This window comes from Orbicella faveolata, unplaced genomic scaffold, assembly GCF_042242905.1.
Source record: "Orbicella faveolata isolate gen_17 unplaced genomic scaffold, um_ofav_v1 contig_24, whole genome shotgun sequence".
NCBI classification, from domain to species: Eukaryota; Metazoa; Cnidaria; class Anthozoa; order Scleractinia; family Merulinidae; genus Orbicella; species Orbicella faveolata.
The window spans coordinates 11,728,322-11,750,596 of NW_028301552.1; the positions used below are offsets into that span (position 1 = coordinate 11,728,322).

General features: G+C 42.7%; 1 protein-coding gene across 3 annotated transcripts; it reads left to right on the top strand.

Annotated features, from left to right (window-relative positions):
• Positions 1-1,027: 1,027 nt before the first annotated feature.
• On the top strand, positions 1,028-20,398 carry LOC110043114 (sacsin-like). Of its 3 annotated transcripts, none has more exons than XM_089290843.1 (5): positions 1,028-1,461; positions 3,050-3,139; positions 4,304-4,392; positions 5,837-6,101; positions 6,884-20,398. In XM_089290843.1, the coding sequence occupies exons 2-5, from the start codon at positions 3,115-3,117 to the stop codon at positions 19,681-19,683; spliced, it is 13,179 nt and encodes a 4,392-aa protein (XP_089146969.1). In that variant the 5' UTR covers positions 1,028-1,461; positions 3,050-3,114; the 3' UTR covers positions 19,684-20,398. The 3 variants fall into 3 exon arrangements, with proteins under 3 accessions (XP_089146969.1, XP_089146971.1, XP_089146970.1); XM_089290845.1 differs by lacking the exon at positions 1,028-1,461 and adding an exon at positions 1,508-1,616; XM_089290844.1 differs by lacking the exon at positions 1,028-1,461 and adding an exon at positions 2,280-2,452.
• The last annotated feature ends 1,877 nt before the right edge of the window (positions 20,399-22,275 follow it).

The following is a 22,275-nucleotide window of genomic DNA, read 5'->3' on the forward strand; positions in this document are numbered from 1 at the left end:
AAGTCTGCATACGAGCCAAGTGGCTCATAAGACCGGAGCTTATCCCGGTTTCTGTAGCATAAAGCTACTAGGAGTATTTCTACTCCCCCTGGATGGGATGCTAATCCATCCCAGGGTTATCCCCAGCATTAAAGTCGTTAGCACCCATTTATACACAGAGTCTATTTTCATCATTGCGCTTAGATTCAGCTTCAATAGCTCGGAATTTCCTACTGTCAAGTTACCTCGACCCTCTATAAGCCAGACATTTCTCTAAGAAGGTGCCAGTCCCGACGGTGTCCCTCTTATAGAGAGAGGTGCCAATACTCATGAATATATAGGGTAGCAAAGGATGGGTTGTTATTCCGTTTCACGAACGAATTGTTACAAAATTCACGCTTCACGTATAATTTTAGGAAAGTCTGTATACGAGTCAAGTGGCCCATCAGGACGGCACTTATCCCCGGTTTCTGTAGCATGAACGCCCAGGAGTATAACCACTCCCTCCCGGATGGGATGCTGGTTAACCCAGCATTAAATTCGCCGGTACCTATTTTATAGAGGCACTGCGAGAGTAAAGTGTCTTGCCCAAGAACACAACATTGGGTGCTTCCCATTTAGCAAAAAAATCCGCAAATTTCGGTTGAAAGTCAAATGGAACGGTAATTTTCTGGAAAATCAGTTCGGAAATTGTAGACTACCTCCAGAGGCAGTCTACAATCATCATTATCAGTCAGTCCTTAAGTGTTTTGTTATACCTCCCAACTCAAAAAGAGAAAAAGACTGTGAATAAATCGTTTGCTTGACGCCGGCTGGCGCACAAATTTGCCGCGGTTTCAAGGAGCACGACCTGATCACGTGCGAGTCGAAAGTTCTCCAATATAATGCTCTTTGTCATAACTTCACGAACAATGCACGTGCGTGTCACACAAGTGTTTTTGACCCCCAGTGTGTCACTTACATGCGCAAATCACGAGGAAATCAGTGTGATTATGGTCTATTATGCTGTATAACGCACTTCGATCTGGTTGCAATTTCCCCGCCAAAGATTTCTAGACTGATAGTCCTTTACTCGCACAAATCTCCACCTTTAAGCAATGCATACGCGTAAAAGACATGTAGGTCAAAATCACATGTTTTACATAGCAGTCCGCGTTAATACATCCAGTCATAAATTAAATTTTGCATTTTACATAACATTCACAAATTAATCATTGCGGAAGTTAGCACAATCCATTCCAAGAATCAAACTCGCGCTTTCCAAGAATTGAATTCGTTTCCGGTTAAGTTGCAAATGTTCTTCTGCTGCAATGTTATTGGTTGAGATTTGTCCTTTTCTTAGAATTCACTTGTGTTTCAAACAATGAGTTGCTCTTCTTAACAATGCGAAGCGCCAGTACAGCAGGCAAGAAGTGAATGTTTGCAGCCGGCGTTTAAAAGAATTCAAGTTTAAAGAGTAAATTGGATGTCACGCTATAAAAGGTAAGTGTCGCGCTTGATTTACTTGTTAAATTTCAATCTGCTGAAGCCTCGCACGGCAACATAGTCTTCACGTCCAAATCAACGCTGAACTTTGGTCCTTGCTGCTGCCTGCTTCAAGATTTGGTCAGATATTCACAGGAATTTGCTCACAGCCGGTCAGAAGATATAGTTGATATAGGCTCATTCGCCCAGGACCAGCAGCTGAAATATCGTGAACTTTATTTTCTTAGAAACTATTCATGATTCTTGCATTTCTCAGAATTGCGGCAAACAGTTAAATCTATTCTACTAAAACAATCAATAATTCAGGCAAACTGATCTCTATGAAAGTGACCATCAGAATTTTAACTTGTCCAGTCTTTTTACTATTTTACTCACTGCAAGATATCCCGGCAGGGCTTATATCGAGTTGAACAACTGAACATGCACTACGAGGATATGGGAGCCTTCAGAATGCCCCGCCGGAACGTAATAATAAATCATGGGCTACATTCTTTAATCAGCGCGTTGACCTTACTTCGAATTCGACAAGTTTAATATCATTGCTGAGGTTCTTTTTATAAAATAATGTTAAATACCATCATCATCCTTAAAAATACGAAGGAAAATCGAACCATAAACTGTTAAAATTGTTTTATCAGGAAGCGAGAGGCGGTGTACTTCAAAAGTATGTGGCCTAGTAAGAGGTGGCGTGTTTCAATATATTTACGAAGATTTCATTTTCATTCTGAAGACAACCTTGTCTTCTTGACGGAATCTTACTACGGATAAACAGAGCAAAATATAACAACATTACATCTTGAATTATTCATGTGTCAAACTGCATTCGTTTGAACAGGACCACCATGACTTCACTTCTCAAAGATCCGGAAACGAACCCAGTGCTGTAAAGAGGATTATTGACTCGTTTGATTTATATCTAAACTCAAATTCCTCGTGGCTTTTGGCGTCTGAGAAGAACCATACCGACACATGATGATCAAAGTCGCAAGTAAAGGATAACTTATATTTGTTTCTCCGTCAAGGCAGTACGGCCATGTTGAAACCTCGAGCACAGTATCGTTTGACTGAAAACGGACCAGGACTATTTGATCTTCTAAAACGTCTTGCAAAAACTTGAACAACTAATCACTTTGGGCACCAATTACTTAAATTCCTTAAATGAGCATCGGTTGAAGAGTCAGTGCTCTGCATAACTATATAAATGAAACTAGTTTCCTCTCTGCTTTCGTAGGATCGAAATCATGGTTTCGACCGATTCTTGTGGCTTACTTGACACAAATTTCAGGTGTCAATTTGGTTAAAGTTGAATGAAGAAATAAACGTAGATGCATTAAGTGAAGCGTGTAAAAATACTTCTCTATGATGAACGAAATGATAGTTCTTTGATATGCAAACGAGAAAGACCGTTGTTTTAATTTACACTGTGATGCCATGTTTTCCTTCCATTATTGTCGAATTATTGACTGATCGTGGGCCATATCTGTTCCCTTCTTACGTTCTCGGATTTAAAGATTCTACCTCTAAAGAAGTTAGTTCTTTTCAAAATTATTCATACTCAAGTTTTTATTACCTATTCTTCTTTCAGTTGGAAAGTTAAATTAACTCAGTGACACACTTTTTACCCAAGCACGATTATGAACGAATGAGAACATGGCGGCTCGTCCACGCATTCAAGGTATGTGACTACATTTTAGTTTTGTGCACTTTTGAAATGTTTGTTGAACAATATTAAGTTCGTCGAAAGTTTGCTGCTATTAATTTTCCAGCAAATTTTTATTGTTTTTCACCAATTTTGTGTCAATCGACATTTGCAATAAGTACAGTCGTGTCTACGCGCTCATTCCGAGAAGGAGACGCGAAGGTTTTCTTCAGTTTTCATCGAGAAGGCGCTATTAGTTTTGTACTTATGTTTGAAATTGAAGATGTGAAGCTAGTGTGCTTTAGAGTACTTTAAAGATCTGCAGCTTTTAACTTAGCTAATCAGTTGCCTTCGGCGACCAATTGTTAATTCCTTCCTTCTTCCTTCAAACAAAGGACAACTGTATTTCAAATTCAACCCAGCCACCAAGTATCAAAACCGACACATGGAAGCTGTATGTCTTGCGTTCAGTTGCTAGCTTTAGAAAAGTGAGAACAGAGCTTGGAACTTTAGAGACTGCAGCACGTAATATTTTGCCTCCGCTGTCCTAAGTCTCGAAAGTGCTGATAAGTTCTTGGCGAGCTCACTTTACTGGGCCACGTCGAGTTCTGTCGACTCTATCATTCATTGTCTGAGCGGCACGTATTAATATTGGACAACTGGCTGAAAGTTGTGCAGTTGGTCGTAGTAATATCGGACAACTGGCTGAAAAGATAGAGACGTGATTGTATTTAAAATTGTACAGCACGAATAACCGATGGTATAATGTTTCCACGATGTTTGGCATTTGTACTGAGACTGCAGACTACATTTAGACCTAAATATCGCTCCAGTTAGCTTAAATATCCCTCAGATTAGCCTGAATAGCACTCAGGTTAACCTGTTTACGGTTAGCTCTCGGTATTAAATGGGAATGTCAAAGGATAAAATTGAAAAAAGCAATAGTAAATAACAATAAGGTTACTGCACAATTTGGTACGTTTTGAGTCGTAAGAGAGACGTTTTAACGGATAGAATACACATCAAAGGGTTCAGCGACTTACGGGCACAATCGAACAATACGGCCTCAACTTGACTCTTACGACAGCAGCGCGAGATTTTTGTAGTGAACGATGGTTTAATGTGTTTCCCAAAGCCAATGCTTTGTCTAGAGTGTTTTTTAACCACGACTGAAATTTTTCCTTTCCTCGCTCATGATAGGAAGGTCTTATGGACAGAAGCGACCCCCATTAACTCACATTCTACAAAGCATCCTCGACCGGTACCCGGATGGAGGACAAATCTTGAAGGTATTCAATGATCTTTAAAATAACCAACGCGAGGATTCTTGTTCTTTTAGAAACAATGATAAAACCTCAGCATGTTCCTAGCTTGTACTCTAAAAGTTCTTCATAGAAGAACTTTTACATGTTTGGAGGCACAATTTGGCTTGGAACCCTTTGGCTAATTGTCAAAAGATATGATTATAATTTGGCTAGTAGCATAGGCTCGGTTACATTTCACAGAACGAAACATAGGTTTGAGTACATTACCCAATCGTTTCTAAAAAGATGTTTAAATATTATGCATCAGTTAAGTATTAATATTTTGCAAATCGAGGTTCATTATTGGGGAAACATTCAAACACATATCAAATCGATGGTAGCTTATTCTCGTTCGCTTTTAATTTTTCACTGCATTTTAATTTAACATTTGCTGCACCAGAAACTGAACCAGTGGCGCAAGATAATATTCAGATGTACAACATAGAACTGCACCATGGTCGTGCATTTAGGCACGTTCATTTACTCCCACATAATTTGATTTTTGGCGACAATTATCTTTATTTCTTGTTTCCTATAACATTGACCTGTTTTTTTCAAAATTTTGACATTTGAGTTACTTTAACCTGCAGTGAAAGGGTTAAATAATAAAACCATAGTGTTGGGCATGGGCCCCTGATAAATTGAATAACAGTGAAGAGATGCTTCAAACAGTAGTATGTGTTTTTCTGATGTGACAATGCAAAAGCTGAAGCCTAAATGTAAAATCGATTGAGCATTGGCCGTATTTGCTAAGAAGGACGACTGTATAATACGTCTCAGGAGTATAATGCATCTAATATTAAGTGCGTACAGGTAAATACGAGAAACAAAACATTTGCGTTGAAAGAGCTATTGTAAGAGGTGCTGTCTGTCGGTCGCTTGGTTTCAAATTCTATGTTGTTGTGCGGATTCACAAGTCAGATAAGTACGTCTGTTTTACGCTGATCTCGTTTTAACCAAGAAAAATTACTCGTCTAAGACGTTTAATACGTCTGTTTAATGCGTCTTCTAGATGTTTTAAATTGTTAATTTCGTCTCACGTTTAACAATGCATCTTATTTTTCGTATTTACTTAGACGTCTTAACCTGCGTTGCAGCCGGACGTGTATAATCCGGCAGTTTAGACTGTTTGCGACGCAGGCTAAAACATCTAAGACGCAATAAATATACCTCGGAGACGCATTAGTCGTCTGCCCGGGTAAATACGGCCATTGTTACACCTGTATATTTTTCGGGAGAGCAGCATTTTCAATACGGACTGAAAACTGACCGAGGAATTTGAATATTTTAACCTTTTTACCAAGAAATGCTTGTTACAGAGAAACAAATACTTGAATATTCGTGGATAACCAGATGAGAATAATGAAAAGTAACAGTAAAGTACTCTGGTTCAGTTTCCTAATTCAATTCAATTCTTTGCATATTTTAGGAAATTATTCAGAATGCAGATGATGCAGGGGCCTCGAAGGTATCCTTCCTCCTTGATTCGCGCCCAAGCTTCTACGGAAGGGACTCTTTGTACGAGCCCAGCCTTGCTCAGTTCCAGGGTCCTGCGTTATATGCACAAAACAATGCTCTCTTTGAGGAAGGTGACTGGGAAAACCTGGAAAGGCTAATGAGAAGCAGTAAGAAAGATGACCCGTTAAAAGTGGGCCGATTTGGCATAGGCTTTAACTCTGTTTATCACATGACGGGTGAGTTCTTGAAAAGGTAACTGATAAATGATTGATTAAGTGCGTGTGGGAAAAAATTCAGATGCAACTCGGATTCTACCCAGAAGGTTTTAACAAATTAAAAGAAGGTCCTGCTACTGAATAAAATCAAGTTACACTTGGGCAACACGTTTTGGTTTCCTGGAGTTTTAGGAAATGTAGCTTACGGGGAACCGCTGCTTATTGTCCAGTCAGAAAGTTGTCAAATAAGCAGGTTGCACACATTTTCGGTCATTGCGTCTTGACAACGTGTTTACCGCCCTCGAGACAGGTTTCATGCGAACAGGGCTGAACTACTTATTATCCATCCCTGAATCTCTCGGTACTAAAAAGTTGCCCCTGTTGCATATGATACGAATGCGTTCAGGTCCAAATAGAAATAAGAAAAATTAGCCGTTGTGGTTCACGTTCTCCAGACAACGCAGAATTTGGTCATTTCACGTTGTTGTTTTGCAAAGGACGACAAAGAAGTGTACCAAGAGTTATAATGCACGTGCACAGCCATTGTTTTGCTCATTAAACCTTCTGTTTGGTGAAGTTCTCGTTGCCGTTGCCGTCCTGTTTTGCGTAAGGTCCCTATTGTACACTATGACGTCGCATTTACTGAATTTTTTGGCACTGAGATGCTTGATTTGTAAGACGGCAGCAGAAGCCGCAAACACTGAACACGCCAGCTTTTTAATGTACCTGTTAATATTGAACATACGTAATTCTTAACAAAATCAATATATGCTGAGCAACAAGCTCTCCATCAATTTTTTTAGATCTTCCGAGCATCGTTAGTGGAGACGCTATAGTATTCCTTGATCCACATGAAACGCACTTTGGAAGGAACGAAACAGGCCAGCGATTTTCTCTCGAGGATCGACCTCTTGATGTCTGTCCAGATCAGTTCAGGCCGTACGAAGATGTCTTGGACTGTAAAATTTCAACACAGTTTTACAATGGAACTCTGTTTCGCTTCCCACTTCGAGGTGTGGCATCAGATTTATCCAAAAAGACGTACACTGCGGAGAAAGTTCGAAAACTATTCAATGCGCTGAAAGAGGAAGCCTCTGTTATACTCCTTTTCTTGAAGAACATTGAAGAAATAGGTTTGTTTGAAACTGATGAAAGAAACGTTAAAAGGCACGTCTTCACCGTCCGATTGAGTGACAGTTGCAGGCAAGAGGTCAGACGAAAGAAGAAACACTTTTTGACTCAGGTGGAATTGTTAAGCAAAGGGACAATTCAAGATACACGTCTGTCCTTGCACTTAGCTGTTGAAGAGTTAGATGCAAGAGGTACGGTTGTGCAAAACAAATGGCTGGTTTACCATCAAGTCGACGCTCGAGATGCAAATCTTAAAAAACAGTCATCAGATTTGGGCCTTCTGCCTTGGGTGGGATTCGCTACACCACTGAATGAATCGAAACGTCAAGCTCTTTCGTCGACTGGAGGGAGGATCTTCTGCTTCTTGCCACTACCACCAGACGCTGATTCCAGGACTGGGTTTCCAGTTCATGTTCATGGTTACTTCGGCCTCACCGACAATCGACGTGGTCTTAAATGGCCAGGACTAGACTGCCAGGATGATCCAACCGCTGAGTGGAATGTATCGCTGGTTAAACGTGTCGCAAGTCAAGCCTACGCCAATCTGTTGCTCAATCTAAAAGAAACCGGTAATTTTCCGGTTAAGGCAGAATTGGTTTACCAGTCCTGGCCAAACCTTCAAGAAGTAGACAAACATTGGGAAGTCATGCTGAAGTCGATGTTTTCAACTTTAATGACTAAGAACGTCTTCTGGACCCCAGCAAACGGTGGCCAGTGGATCATCCTTAACGAGGCACGCCTTGACAGAATAAAAAGCGAATTCCCAAACGCAACCGATCAAGTTAGAGGCGTGGTTCTGGAAACTTTGGCACAAGCTAATGAGGCCATAGTGATCGTTCCAAGTCACGTGATGAAAGCAATCAACACGTATGCACCAGTAGCCTGGAATAGTATCACCCCTGCTTACTTGAGAAGTCTGCTAAAACAGAAAGCCAAGGGGTCTTGGAAGGCAGCCAATACGTCAAGGGAGAGGAAGCTTAAGCTGCTTGAGTTCTCCGTGGAAGACAAGAACCTGAATGACATGCAGGGCATCCCTCTCCTGCCCCTTGCAGATGGAAGCTTTGTGGATTTCCGTTCGCTTCAGTACAGCCGAGATCCTAATGCTGCCGTGTACGTTTCATCGGCCACCCATCCGCGTTCCCTTTTCCACAACATGGAGAGTAAGTTCCTCGACAGCGAAGAACAATCCCCGGCGCTTAAGTATTTGTCAGAGGCTGCTTCTGATGCAAGCAATCCAAACATCGTCTATCCTTTGCAGCTCGTCAAACTTAACAAAACCATCGCAGTTAATCTTCTACGACAAATGCTGCCTTCAGGTTGGTTTGGAGCAGATCATCTGGTTTCATGGAATCCAGGCATAAACGGGCATCCGCCAGAAACCTGGTTGGAGTTTGTATGGAGATGGATCCAAAATGTTTTTGCCACTGATCTCTCCTCTTTTCATGACTTCCCTCTCATTCCTCACGCATCTGCGGGACGTCGCAGCATAGTGAAGCTTAAGACATCGAGTTTGGCTATCAGACAACACAACCAGGGTCTATCTTTACAGCCACTTATTGTTTCCTTGCTTGGAAAAATGGGCTGCATTGTTCTGGTAAGCCTTCCACCTTACGTACGTCACAATGCCTTACACAAGTACATCGCCTCTCCCAACATTCAAGGCGTCCTGAGAATCTTTCAAGCACTTGGCAAAGACAGATGTGTTTCGATGATTTCCTGCTGTTCAGCAGACGAGAAACGAGCACTAAGAAGATTTCTCTCTTCAGAGTATTTCAGTCCTGATCAAATAGGCCTCCTGCTGCACCTGCCGATTTTTGACGCAGCTGATGGAACATCCTTCATTCCTGTAATGGAAGGAAGGCAAGTCCGTACGGTTTTACCATATGGTTTCCACCTTCCTGATTCCTTGCCGGTTCCCAATGCTTCCAGAATTATACGTCTAGAGGATTCCGAGTCGTATACTCTTCTTCAAAGGCTTGGAATCTCTGTGACGATCCCAGCAACCTTCCTGATCTCGACCGTCTTCAGTGGTATACAGGGTAACTTCTACAGTCACCAGCAGATTTCCACATTGATGTGCTGGGTTCTTAGACATTACTACACCTTCTGTAATGAAAACGGCTCATTCTCCACGTCACTCAGAAACCTGCCCTTTGTTGTTACCCGGAATAACAGGCTGGCCACTCCATGTGATGTTCTCGATCCACAACAACCCGTTTTGCGACAACTTTTTGAAGACGACAACAACAAGTTTCCACATAACGACTTCGCCAAAGATGACATTCTCCAGCCTCTTCGACAACTTGGAATGAGGAGTGTTCCAAATGCAGACGACATTTTGCATGTTGCCCAGACATTATGCAATATCCCTCTTGATGTGGCATCACGTAAAGCATCAGCACTATTAGAGTTTCTAAACACTAACCCGCTTTTACTGAACTCAAACAAGACCTTGGTTCAAGCTCTAATGAAAGAGAGGTGGATCCAACGAATGCAGAATCGCCCTGCTTCCTACCCTTGCGTCATGCCTTGGTTTTCAGGGAAAGCACAGTTCTTCAAACCGTCTGATGTGCTAAGCCAGTCTAAAGCCAATCTTGCAGGAGCATCGTTTCCTCTTGTCTCCAGGCCGTGCACACGAGCACTGGAGAATGTTTTCGGGTGGAACAAGTCACCCGCCGCCCACCACCTCATAGACCAGCTGCGCTCTGCCTACTTTGTGTCATTAAATGACATGAATACGACTGACAGGTATCATTTTCAAGCAATGTTAAAACAGATCTACGAGGAAGCATCCACCAATCCTAACTTCACTTGGATGATAGGACAAGATGTCAGCTTTTCTACGTGGGTATGGCACGGAAACGGATTTACATCACCGTCCAAGATGGCATTTGTTTCGCCTTGCAACTTCGACTTGAAGCCTTACTTATTTACAGTTCCACAAGACTTTGAGGCCCTCCGTTCGTTTTTCCAACAATGTGGTGTTCGTGAGAGATTTAACGAAACAGACCTGCTGGGTGTCCTCGCAATGATAAAGGATAAGCACGACGCAAGCAATGATATGAGAAATGTAGCGGATGACCGAAAATTGTCATGCGACATTCTGCAATGGATGGTAAAAGATGGAAAGTCACTGAATTCAGAGCTCCGTAGAAACCTGTTGGTGCCAGTAATGACCTGGGATAACACCTTAAAGATGGTTCCATGCAACGACTGCACATTCTGCGACGCAGGTTGGTTGAGGAAAGGAGGTTCAGAACTTCCAATCACAAGTCAGTTTCCTATGATTCATGACAGCATATCTACGAAAACCGCTGAGCTTCTGGGTGTTCCACCTATTAGCACGCGTGTCACGTGCGCGGAGGCACTAGGTATCGAACAAACAGGCCCTCACGAGCCAATTACAACCAGGCTTAAGAATATTCTGAACGAGTACAAAGAAGGTGTTGGTGTTTTCAGAGAACTGGTACAGAATGCAGATGACGCTGGTGCAACTGAAGTGCAGTTTGTTCTCGACTGGCGCAGCCATCCAACCGAAAGGGTCTTGTCATCAGGTATGGCAGACTGTCAAGGTCCCGCCTTGTTAGTGTACAACAACGCAGTTTTTACAGACGACGATTTGCAGAATATATCGAAGTTGGCAGGGGCCACAAAAAAAGAAGACCTGGAAAAGATCGGCCGTTTTGGACTTGGTTTCAGTTCAGTCTACCACTTCACTGATGTTCCAAGTTTCATCAGCAGAAACTACGCCGTGTTCTTTGATCCACACAGAACACACCTTGGGGTGCATATACCTGATGCCTCAAAACCTGGAATCAAGATAAATTTGGCTGTCAATCCACACAGTCTAAGCTGCTTTCCCCACCAATATCTCCCTTACAACGGGCTATTTGGCTGTGACACGACTTCACCAAGTAGTACGTCTGGGAAGTTTTATTTTGAAGGAACTCTGTTTAGATTTGCCTTCCGAACAAAGAGAGGAGAAATCTGCGATAAGATCTACAACAGACAGGAGATACAAACCCTTATGCATTCTTTTCAAGAATCGTCGTCAAGCTTGCTCTTGTTTACACAGAATATAAAAAGGGTAACATTCCTTGAGGTGGAAGAGAATGTCCTTGATCCAAGAAACGCGCGACTACTGTTTGAAATTTCTAAAGAAACAGCGAACGTACGTCAACCAGATAAACCTCTGATGAAGAACACATTTCTCCATTCATGCGCAGAATGGACAAAAACGCAAAGTCATGCAATCTTTGCAAACAAGGAGCCACCGCCCAAGTTAACAGAAATGATAGCTGTGACCTCAAAGAATGGTGACGGGAGTCAAGAAAGCTGCTCCTGGCTTATAAGTTCTTGCCTAGGAACTGGCAATTCCTTTCAGCTGGCAACCAGTGAAGAAGGTAAAAATCAGGGACTATTGTCTGCCTCTGGAATAGCTGGAAAAATTTCCACCTATGATGGCAAATATGGCTGCTTAAACCCGGAAGCTGTAAATGGCGAGGTTTTCTGTTTCCTTCCACTAAGCATACCAACTGGGCTACCGGTGCATGTAAACGGTTACTTTGCAGTCACGTCAAACCGTCGAGGAATCTGGGAAAGTACGACGGCTGATCTTGGTCACCAGCCCTTAGAGGTCCGATGGAACAGAAGCCTCATGGAAGATGCAGTATCCCAGGCTTACTTTCAGGTTCTAGAGAACACGATGCGTATGCACAAGCAAGGAAAGATTCCGTCATACGACAGTTTCTCCCTTTGGCCAAATCCAGAGACGCTCCAATCATCGGCATGGGCACCACTCATAAAAAGCGTTTATCAACGAATCGCAACTTCTGATCTTCCATTGGTTCTCATAGAAGGGGACTGGAGTCCCGTAACCCAATGCATTTATCGAGACGTCGAGTTGCAGAAAATTCCGAAAAGCGAGAAAGTTCTGGCAATGCTTGATTACAAAGTAGTCCCACTTCCAGACTTCGCAAGAAAAGGCTTTCAACAGGCTGGGTGTATCGAGATGATTGAAGAGCGGACAATGACTCAGCAGAATTTTTTGAAAGATGTCTTTTTCCCAAACATGTTGACGATACCTGGTGATCTACGAGATTCCATTGTGCTTTACCTGATTGACGAATGCCTTCGAGGACATTCAAGCCATCGATCGGATCTTGTCACACTATACAAGTCTTTGCTTTCAACCAATCGTTGTATCCCATGTGGGCCGCACGAGGGAGATTTGGCATCTCCAAAAGAACTTATATCCCCTAGAAGTACGGGGGCGACTTTGTTCTCAGAAGATGAAAAGAGATTCCCGTTTGGCACGGGTTATCGCACCAAAGAGCGCCTTCTCATGCTTGAAAACATGGGCATGGCATCAGACATCCTTGACTGGAAGAACTTACTTGAGCGAGCAAACACGGTGCCAGTGCTTTGTGTTAAAGCCGAACAAGATGCTCGAGAAAGAGTTGCCCGTCTTGTGAAGTACATAAATGATCATCTTCACAAACTTGACCCTCCCACCGAATGGATGCAATCAGAGTTAGTGAGAGTGAGCATGTTTCCAGTTCTGAACAAACCGGTACACTGTACAATGCCTTGGAGAGGTTCCCATGAATACACAAATGGAAACGTCATGCTTCAGGCAGAAGAAATGTATAGTGAGGAATACAAGTTTATCGCAGGGTCCTCAAGGCCAATCCTAGACGAAAGTGAAGGACTTGGCTGTGGAAAACTAAACAAGCAAACACGAGATCTTTTTGGCTTTAGTTGCCGTAAACCATCATTCCAAGAAGTTCTTAACCAGTTGGACCATGCTATTCAGGCAACACTGCACTCACCCGGTGAGGCCAATAGTTTTGAAGATGTTTTCCACAGCATATATGATTTCTTACAAGAACTTCTTTCGGAAGAAGATGGTGAGGAGATTGTTGAAGAGTTGAAAGATAGATGTTGGATACTTACCCAAGGAAAATGTCTCTCGCCCGACCAACTTGCTTTCAAGTGGGAAAGATCTGGCGAACCTTACCTTTACGAGGTGCCAAAGACTCTCGCCGACAAATATCGTCGCCTGTTTCAAGCCACAGGAGTAAAAGATCTTTTTTCCACTGAAGACGTCATTCGTACCCTTTACAAACTCAGCGAGGATAAGTGCGGGGAGTGTCTATCTGCGACAGAATTTAAAGTTACAAGGTCTTTCATCGACGAGCTGTTAGAAGCTCCGGAGCATCTACTTCAAATTGAGAAGGGCAAGATTCCTTTACCAGACCATAAGCTGTTTCTACAGCCCGCTGAGAAATTGGCCATTAATGACGCACCGTGGATCACAGCAAGAAGTGGTACCGCCTATGTTCACGAGCACATTTCCATCGATTTTGCCCACAAGCTGGGCGCGATTGATATTCGCGCAAAGAAACTAGCTGACAAATCACGTCCAATCGGAAAGCCATTCGGCCAGCGAGAGGAGCTAACTGATCGTTTGAAAGGTATTCTAAAAGCCTATCCATGTGACGTTGGGATACTGAAAGAGCTTGTCCAAAACGCTGACGACGCGGGTGCCACCGAGTTGCACTTTATTTACGACCCTCGAAGCCATCCCTCGGAACGCCTTTTAAGTAACAACTGGAAGGAACTTCAAGGACCTGCCTTGTGCGTATATAACAACCGACCATTCTCAGAAAAGGATTTAGAAGGGATTCAAAGACTGGGAATTGGAAGTAAAACGGAAGATCCCACAAAGACGGGACAGTACGGGATTGGTTTTAACGCCGTGTACCACCTAACCGATTGTCCAAGTTTTATATCGAATGGAGACACGCTTTGCGTTCTTGACCCTCACTGTCGCTATGCCCCTGGAGCATCTAAAGAGAATCCTGGGCGTCTTATCGGACCGATTGGAGAAGAAGAACGATCCGACTACCGGGATATGTTTCCTGGTTATCTAGAAAACTTTTTTGATTTAACATCGGCAACTCTCTTCCGTTTTCCCCTTAGAAACAAGAAAATTTCAGCAGAATCATCTATATCTCAAAAGCAGATTTCCCACAGAGAAATGATGTACTTTATGAACTTGTTCACTCTTGAAGCAAAGGAAATCCTCTTGTTTTTGAACCATGTAAAGAAAATAACCCTCTCTGAAATTAAAGACGACCAGCTAAAAGAAATCTACTCGGTTTCTGCAAAGTTGACAGATGAAGACTCTGCCCAGCGAGTGAAACTTGCAGATCACATTAAGAGCTCCAAGACCATAACGACGAGTGAGATTGATTGGCTTGGGATCACATACCTCCTATTTATTCAGGAACGAGAAGTACAAGAAAAATGGCTCATTCATCAATGCATTGGTCTCCAGACAAGTGAAGAAACTAAAGAAGTTCCAGACGGTCGAGGCTATGGTCTGCTACCTCGCGGTGGTATAGCAGCCAAAGTGGCCGAGAAATCAAAGTCCCATTCCAGTGACAGAAATGAACCTAAACATAAGGCCTTTTGCTTTCTGCCGTTACCATTACATACAGGACTTCCAGTTCATGTCAATGGTCACTTCTATTTGGATTCCGCACGGAGAAACCTGTGGCGTGATGAAAATGAAGAAAAAGGGTTTGGAAGCAAATGGAACCATTTCATTATTACCGGGGTCTTGGCCCAAGCTTACGTCTCACTGATGTTGGTGGCACGTGGTCTATTGCCTGGGCTGAAAAACGCAGAGGTCGATTTCTTTCCCAAAGAGTACAAACTCCACGAAGGAATGCGATGGTATCACCATCTCTTTCCACACTTCGATTCTGTCCATAGCCAATGGACAGTTCTGGCCGAGGCAGTATTTCAGAAGATTTGCAGCCAAGACCAGAAGTTACTGCCGCTGACGAAGAAAACGTTGGAGACATTTGAAGTTTCTCCACAGAGGTCTGATGAATCTGGTGCAAAAGGAGTGACTCAGTGTTTTTGGTTGCCTCCTTCCCAAGGTTTTTTCGACACCATGATGTTCAGGAGTGAATCCGATAACAAACTTAAGAAAATTCTGCTGACAGTGGGCTTCAAGCTTTTATACTCTTCCCACAGAGTCTTCAACGACTTCATGAAAGCAGGTACTACGGTGAAAGAGATCACGCCCCAGGTAGTTGTCCAGTTTCTAAAGGAACATCCAAGCAATATTGGCAATATTCCTCGTCCTGTTGGCGAGACGAAACTTGGTTCTGTGGTGAGTGTGCTCTTGCTCCTCAGCTACTGCATGAAAGCACCTTCGTTTCCGAAAGAAATGTTTGGATTGCCACTGTTACTGACTGAGGATAACGTACTTAGGCGTTTTCAGAAAGATGACCAAGTGTTTCTGAGCCTTTTCGCCGATTTGGTACCAAATCATCGTTCTCGATTTATCCATCACGCATTGGCTACAAGTCTGCTTGACATCGAGACAAAAATCTTTGCCGCGAATCAAGGTGTTCTCAAGGAATTTGACGTCTCCGCATTAGCCTCCCTCCTTCCAAGTACTGCAAATGGCAGCTGGTATGAAACAAATACTCTGATTCCATGGGAGCCAGATAAAGAGCCGTCCAAAACCTGGCTACAGCGACTGTGGGAGTTCTTATCAAAGATCCACAAAAAAACAGAGAAGACCATTTCCCTTGACCCCTTAGGAAAATGGCCCATCCTTCCAACACTATCGAGGAATCTAGCTCCAGTCTCCAGAGGTAAAGTAATCCTCGACTTGACCACTTCAGACTCTTGGTCACCCGGCCAAAGACGTGTTGTCACTTTACTGCGGAAGCTTAAATGTCATGAAGTTGATATAGAGCTTATCACTAGGGATGGCAGGTGGGATGTATCAACCATACTTAAACCGTATCTATCCTACCCCAACTCATCGCAAGACATACTCAGAGTATTGGAATACCTGATGAATGAAGGTAATATCTCCGGTTGTCTTTCCGAGGATGAAATGGTCTCAATGTTGCAGTTTTTTCAAGATGACGTAACATCTTTGAAACAGGGCCATGCATTTATATCGATCGTTAGACGATTGCCATTTTTCAAGACTTTCCACGGAGAATTTGTCCGCCTTGACAGTGTTGGATCGGTTAATGTCATCCCAGAAGGCTTACCAATTGACGAGTCAGATGTCTGGATGAGAGGAAACAACTGCGTGTTTTTAGCACCTGCACCCAAGCTGGACCGCCTGTACAAGGAACTTCTCGGTGTGGGTGATAAAACACATACAGATTGTTACATCAATTTCATTTTTCCACAGTTTCCACATCTTACGCAGGCAACACGAATGCGTCACCTCAACTACGTTAGACGACATTTACTGCTCCCATATAGCAGTGAGGTCCAACACAACAGAGTTCTAAGTGCTCTAAGAACCTTGGCATTCATTCCAGACGCCAACGGAACACCGCGAACTGCTTCACATTTTCATGATCCAGGCGTGAAAGTCTTTGCAGTTATGCTACCACGTGAAGCAAAGCCACCAGATCCATTTGACGAGAAATCCGGTTGGTTGGACCTCCTTCGCAAAGTTGGTCTTAAGCAGGAGGTCAGTAAAGATACATTTCTGGAGTTCTCAAAAGAAGTGACCAAACAAGCAGAGAACACGAGCAAGAAATCTCACAGTGAGTTGGAAAAAAAGTCTCGAGTTCTCGTTACACACCTTTTTAACAACGTGTCCTTGCACGATGTTACCTATCTTCGGAAACTCTCGACACTAAAGTTTGTGGCCCCTTCAAAGGCTAGTGACGAGCTTTGCTCTCTTCACAGACAGCATCTGTCTTCAGGACAAGGTAAGGATGGAATTATTCCATTTACTCACTTTCACGGTTCAGTGCCAGACACCTTTGAAAGACTGACCTGGACGGCTATATCTCTTCTTCCTTTCTGGGCTGTGCCAAGCACTACCTTGCCAAAGCTGAAGAGCCTTGGAGTTCTAGAGAAACCTTCTCTTGATCAGGTTGTTGCTCATGTCACAAAACTGTCGCAAAGCCTTTTGAAGGACGTCGACCGAGAGCAACCACAACCAAAACGTCGCCTTCTGAGTCAAGTCATGACTGAAGTGTACACATTCCTTCAACGTGTAAGCAGTTGCCAGAAAAGTGACTCCCTTAACTCGTGCTCGCAAGTGTGCCACGAAATTGGAAAACAACTGTCTGAAATTTCTTTCATTCTCGTTGAAGATGGCCGAGTGTTTGTCCGTTGTGACCAGCTGGCGTTTCACCTTGATGAGCAACTACCACCATACCTGTACAGAGTTCCTCGAGAATACGGGATTTTTGAGCACTTGTTCAAACGCCTTGGAGCAATGGAGGAAGCTAGCCCTGTGCAGTTTGCCAAACTCCTTAGTCGTCTCAGAGAATCATGTCAAGAGGAGACGATGCATGCTAATGAACTTCAAGTCGCAAAACACGCTGTATTTGGACTATTTGTTTCTCTAAAGGCCAGAAAAGACCGCAATGGAGATGATCGGCGAGACAATCCGCTGGATAAGATCGAAACTCTTTACCTTCCAAGCAGAGATCAAAAGCTCCAACGCTCTACAAACCTGGTCCTATTTGATTGCATTAAGTACCAGTCTCGTATACCACATTCTATGTACGAGTTCCTCGATACATTGAAAAAATACAATTTAACATTTGCCACACCTCGCCAAATTGTTGAGCTTCTGCCAGTTCACCTACAAGTTCAGTCCTTGGCATCATTAGTGAGAGAAGAACTTCATCCAGAGTGCAGGGATAAGAAGTGCCGGGCTGACACCGAGAAGAAATGCCAGAATGCAAATGACCTCCGCCGAATATTGTTTTCTCCTGAGTTTGTGGATGGCATCTTGAGAATCTTAAAGTTTCAGTTCCAGAAAGCTAAACTGACAGAGGATGTCCGTAACAACGTTCGCAGTTTTCAAAAGGAGCTAAGCATAAGTTGCATGGAAGAGCTGTCCACCGAGCTAGTTGAAAATGGAACTAATACTCGAATTTCAGAGAGTCGTAGATCAAAGCACATGGATTGTTTTGTGGAGCAAGAGGCAAATGGCAGAAAGCACATTTTCATCAAACATGGAGTAGATCCTAATGAGGTGCGCAGAGTTCTCTGTAAAGAGATAAACCAGCTGACGGGGTGTCAAATTGATAACGAGAGCTGGTTGCATCTGCAAGCTATTCTAGAATGCAAGTCACCTGATCGCATTTCTTCCGTGTTGGACAACGCGGGCGTCTCCCAGGACGCGGAAGCAGGTGACACCCCACACTTGGAACCTGATCTTGGCTCAGAGGTACCAGAAGAGCTCCACGAACTTCTGTTACAGTATGACGACTTTTATTTTCGACCGGGCGAATTTGTTGCATTTGAAAGAGAAGACTCCACTGACGACGAACCGAAGTACATATATGCACAAATCATTCGCAAGCTTAACACGCCGAATCTTGCTAAATCAAAAAAGGACAAGACAAAGAGAAAACAGAGAGGAGAGAGCAACCTTCTTAGCAGGTATCTTATAGATATCGGCAGTGAGAAGATAGAGGTGGATGTGCTAGATCTCTACAAGATCAAACGACCACGACCGATTCACGAGGAAGAAGACAAAGAAATGGAGGAGGAATCTGTCTCAGACACAATGGAACTTGTGCCTTATGCAGGAAGCAGTGGCCAAAATACAGGAGAAGCAAGAACGCAATCATCAACATCTTCCCAAGGTGCAAACGAACCTCCCAAGCCAAGAACGTTGGAAAACGCCTTAAAAGAAGTGAGAAAAGCTTTGGCTGAAATTTGTAAACTTCCGGAAGACAAACAGAAAAAGGCAATTAGACGCCTTTTCCTTCGATGGCACCCTGACAAGAACATGGACATGCAAGAAATTGCCAATGAAGTGATGAAGTTCATACAAAACGAGGTCGAAAAGTTCTCAAAAGGTGGATCAGGAGGCCGTGATGAAGGGTTCGCAAGGGCGCGGCCAGATTTTTCAGACTTTTTTAGGCAGTGGTATCAAAGAGGTCGAAGACAACGCTCAAGCTACGAGAATTTCCGTCGACATAATCCGAGATTCACTGGTTTCACATCACACTCCAGGAGACGTTACACGGGACCCGACGCACGCTTGTCCAAGATGTGGATGCGTCAAAGCAAAGAGGATATCCGCTCCGTTGAACATCTTTTGGCAGCCCGAGATCCACTGTATTACCTTGTCTGCTTCCAGTGTCATCAAGTTGCAGAGAAAGCTCTCAAGGCCGCACTATACGCCTTCTCCGGAATCGCGGACAGGCAGCTTAATACTCACGACTTAGTTCAATTGGCCTATGATCTGTCGTTGCTGCGAGGAGCACCAGATGTCACTACACTGGTGGCTAGGCTGTCCGACTACTACGACACCACTCGGTACCCCGACAAACAGGTGCCACCTAAGGTTCCTGCTGATGTGTTCCAAGATTCTCAGCAAGCGCAAGAGGCGTTCAGACTCGCCAAAGCAGTGCTGGCTGCAATAGAACCGTTTGTAGGCGTTTAAAAGACCGCTTTGTTTTACGACTGCTTAATAGTCTTATTCAAGTCGCAACAGACAACTCGAAAATCAACAAAGTTGTATCATCACTTTTGATTTGTCTTTTATAAGAAACGGATTTGTAGCAGTTTAGGTTAGGAACGAAACCTTTTTTAAAGGACCTTGAAATAGATGTTATTTTCCGTGTCCGAAGAAAAACAGCAGCCAGTAAATTTACAAGTGGCATAGAATGAGAAACTGGACTTGATCATAAAATATTAACCCTTGGTAAACCTCTGATCAGTGTAGGCTACATGTAGAACGATTTTGCTTTGATGCAAATAATTCATTACAAGGTTTGCAACAGAAACATTGTCAGTACGTCTTAACTGTGTCTGTTGCATTCATGGGATAGGAGGATATGTAATACTCATGATAATTTTAGCAATACTCAGTACGCTCGAGCCAATCAAGTTTGTTTGCCGAGCATTATAGTTGTGAAAGTATTCAGAGTGAACATCCTCTTCTCGACAGGAAAGGTTACGTTAAGGAAGTAATCGTACAACTGCTTTTTTTTAAATCGTTACTAATAGCTTGTTTTGGTCGGTTTTGTAACACTTAAAGTCTCTTCGAGGCAGACAGGCAAGCATCAACAGGCTTTGGTACAGAAAAGGGAATAGGATTAGAGCCATTGCTATATATGCCTTTGTTTTTCATTAGCAATAAAAAAGTCAACTATGTATTTTTTTGCCCGTTTATCTATTAGTAATGGTGAAAGCGCTGAGTGGAGTCCAATTTGGTCTGTAATCATACTATTGATTGACAAGTTTGTTTAATCACGAGTGATTACAGACAGAATTGGACGATACGAAGGCCGTCACCAATTTTAAAATGTGCATGACCAACCCTTGAAGGCAAATGTCAGAGGGGCACACCAAAAGAGACCAGGAGAGGAATAGTAAGAAACGAAAGCGCGGAGTTTGGTTTCAAAGGATGGTGCCAAGCTGGGATTTGCGAGAAAGACCGAGAAACAATGCCAGAGTTTCCCAGTCGGACAAAAAGACATCACGATGAACCTGCATGGACAATCTTTTCCTTTTTGTGAGGGTTACAACCCAAGCTACAAAACGTATAGGGGGAGTGCAGTTTTTGGAGCTCTTTCCATACCTTTGGCGGCTTGGATATAATACTCGGGCAGAACAATAAGAATAATAAACATATTTATGCAGGATGAACATTTCAGTTACAGTAAAACCCGCATAAAAGAACACGTGTTTTGCGGTTTCAGGCTGATTTTGTTCTTATATATCAGGTGTTTTCTGCAAAATTAGCCTGAAAATGTTCTTAAGGTGTTCTTAAATACTGCATAGACTACCAACAGATGAAATCAATGTGCAAGCGCAACATTTTAATTAATTAACGAATAGCTCATATATTGATCTACTTAGTGCTATACTTAGTACTGTACCATAGTAGGTTATTCTAATCTAACTGGCAGCCAATTTTGTTTTATGTAAGAACAATTTCATCTTTCAGGCTGAATGTGTTCTTATGTATATGGTACCTTTTTGACCAAATTTCAGCCTGAGCGTTCTTAATCCACTTGTTCTTTTATGCGGGTTCCGCGTAAAATAAATCAACGAATAATTAATAAAATAAAATATAAAACATGCAAAAATCTAAAAACATACATAAAAAAAGAGAAAAAAAGACTGGAACTAAATTCATATATAATTATTAAAAATATCCGCCCCTTTATAAAAAAAAAAACGCTCTTTTAGTCAATTCTAATTTTACCCTAACAATAACCAATTTGTTCTTATTCCTAATATCATAATCATCAATATTATGTCTTCTAAGTTGAAAATATTTGGCAAAATAACTTGGGGCTGTTCCCTTGAGACACTTTTCAACCAGTTTAACAATTTGGTTTTCTCTTCTTCTTGTAAGAGTGTTCCAACAGACTTGTAACCATCTGTTCGGTGGACAAATGGGCAGTATTCAAGACTATTCTACCACCTCGTCTTTGTAGGCATTCCACGGCTTCTTCATTCTCTTTACCACATCCATGGAAAACAGCACGATAATAATCCAAAATTGGAAGAAAGCAATCTGTTCACTGATTCAATTGTTAGTGATGGTCATGCTCTTGAAAAAATCTCCAGCATCTGAGAAACCAAGGAGACTGGCAATACAGGCTGTGACCAACACTCACACTTACTTAACTAACCATAGCATTGTGGGTGTTTTGACATAACAATAAAATCCTAGAACAATACAAAACAATAAAAAAGAACAATGTGATGCATAAATTATGTCAGTATATTGGAGAAGGATGAATTTTCCAGAATAGACATAAATGTGCGCCCAGGTGTATGCAGGCGTCCTGATGTAAGGTAATCAGTTAGATCAATCAAAATTTCAAGCTTCATACCCAGGGTATAATAGTAAATTTATAGTGGCAGATCTCTCTTAAAGATGCCAGGCAGGATATTTTTTCCACATTGAGAGCAGGTGACAGCACCACAAACAAAATGAAAACCTCTAAACTACTGCTTCCATCATTCCTGACACTGGAACCAGACATTTCCTAGGCAAGTGCTGAGATCATGAAAAAGT

Coding starts and splice junctions, on each gene's coding strand:
- LOC110043114 (XM_089290843.1), top strand. CDS start 3,115: ATGGCGGCTCGTCCACGCATTCAAG. Junction 3,140..4,303: donor GGCTCGTCCACGCATTCAAG/GTATGTGACTAC, acceptor CGCTCATGATAG/GAAGGTCTTATGGACAGAAG. Junction 6,102..6,883: donor CTCTGTTTATCACATGACGG/GTGAGTTCTTGA, acceptor CAATTTTTTTAG/ATCTTCCGAGCATCGTTAGT.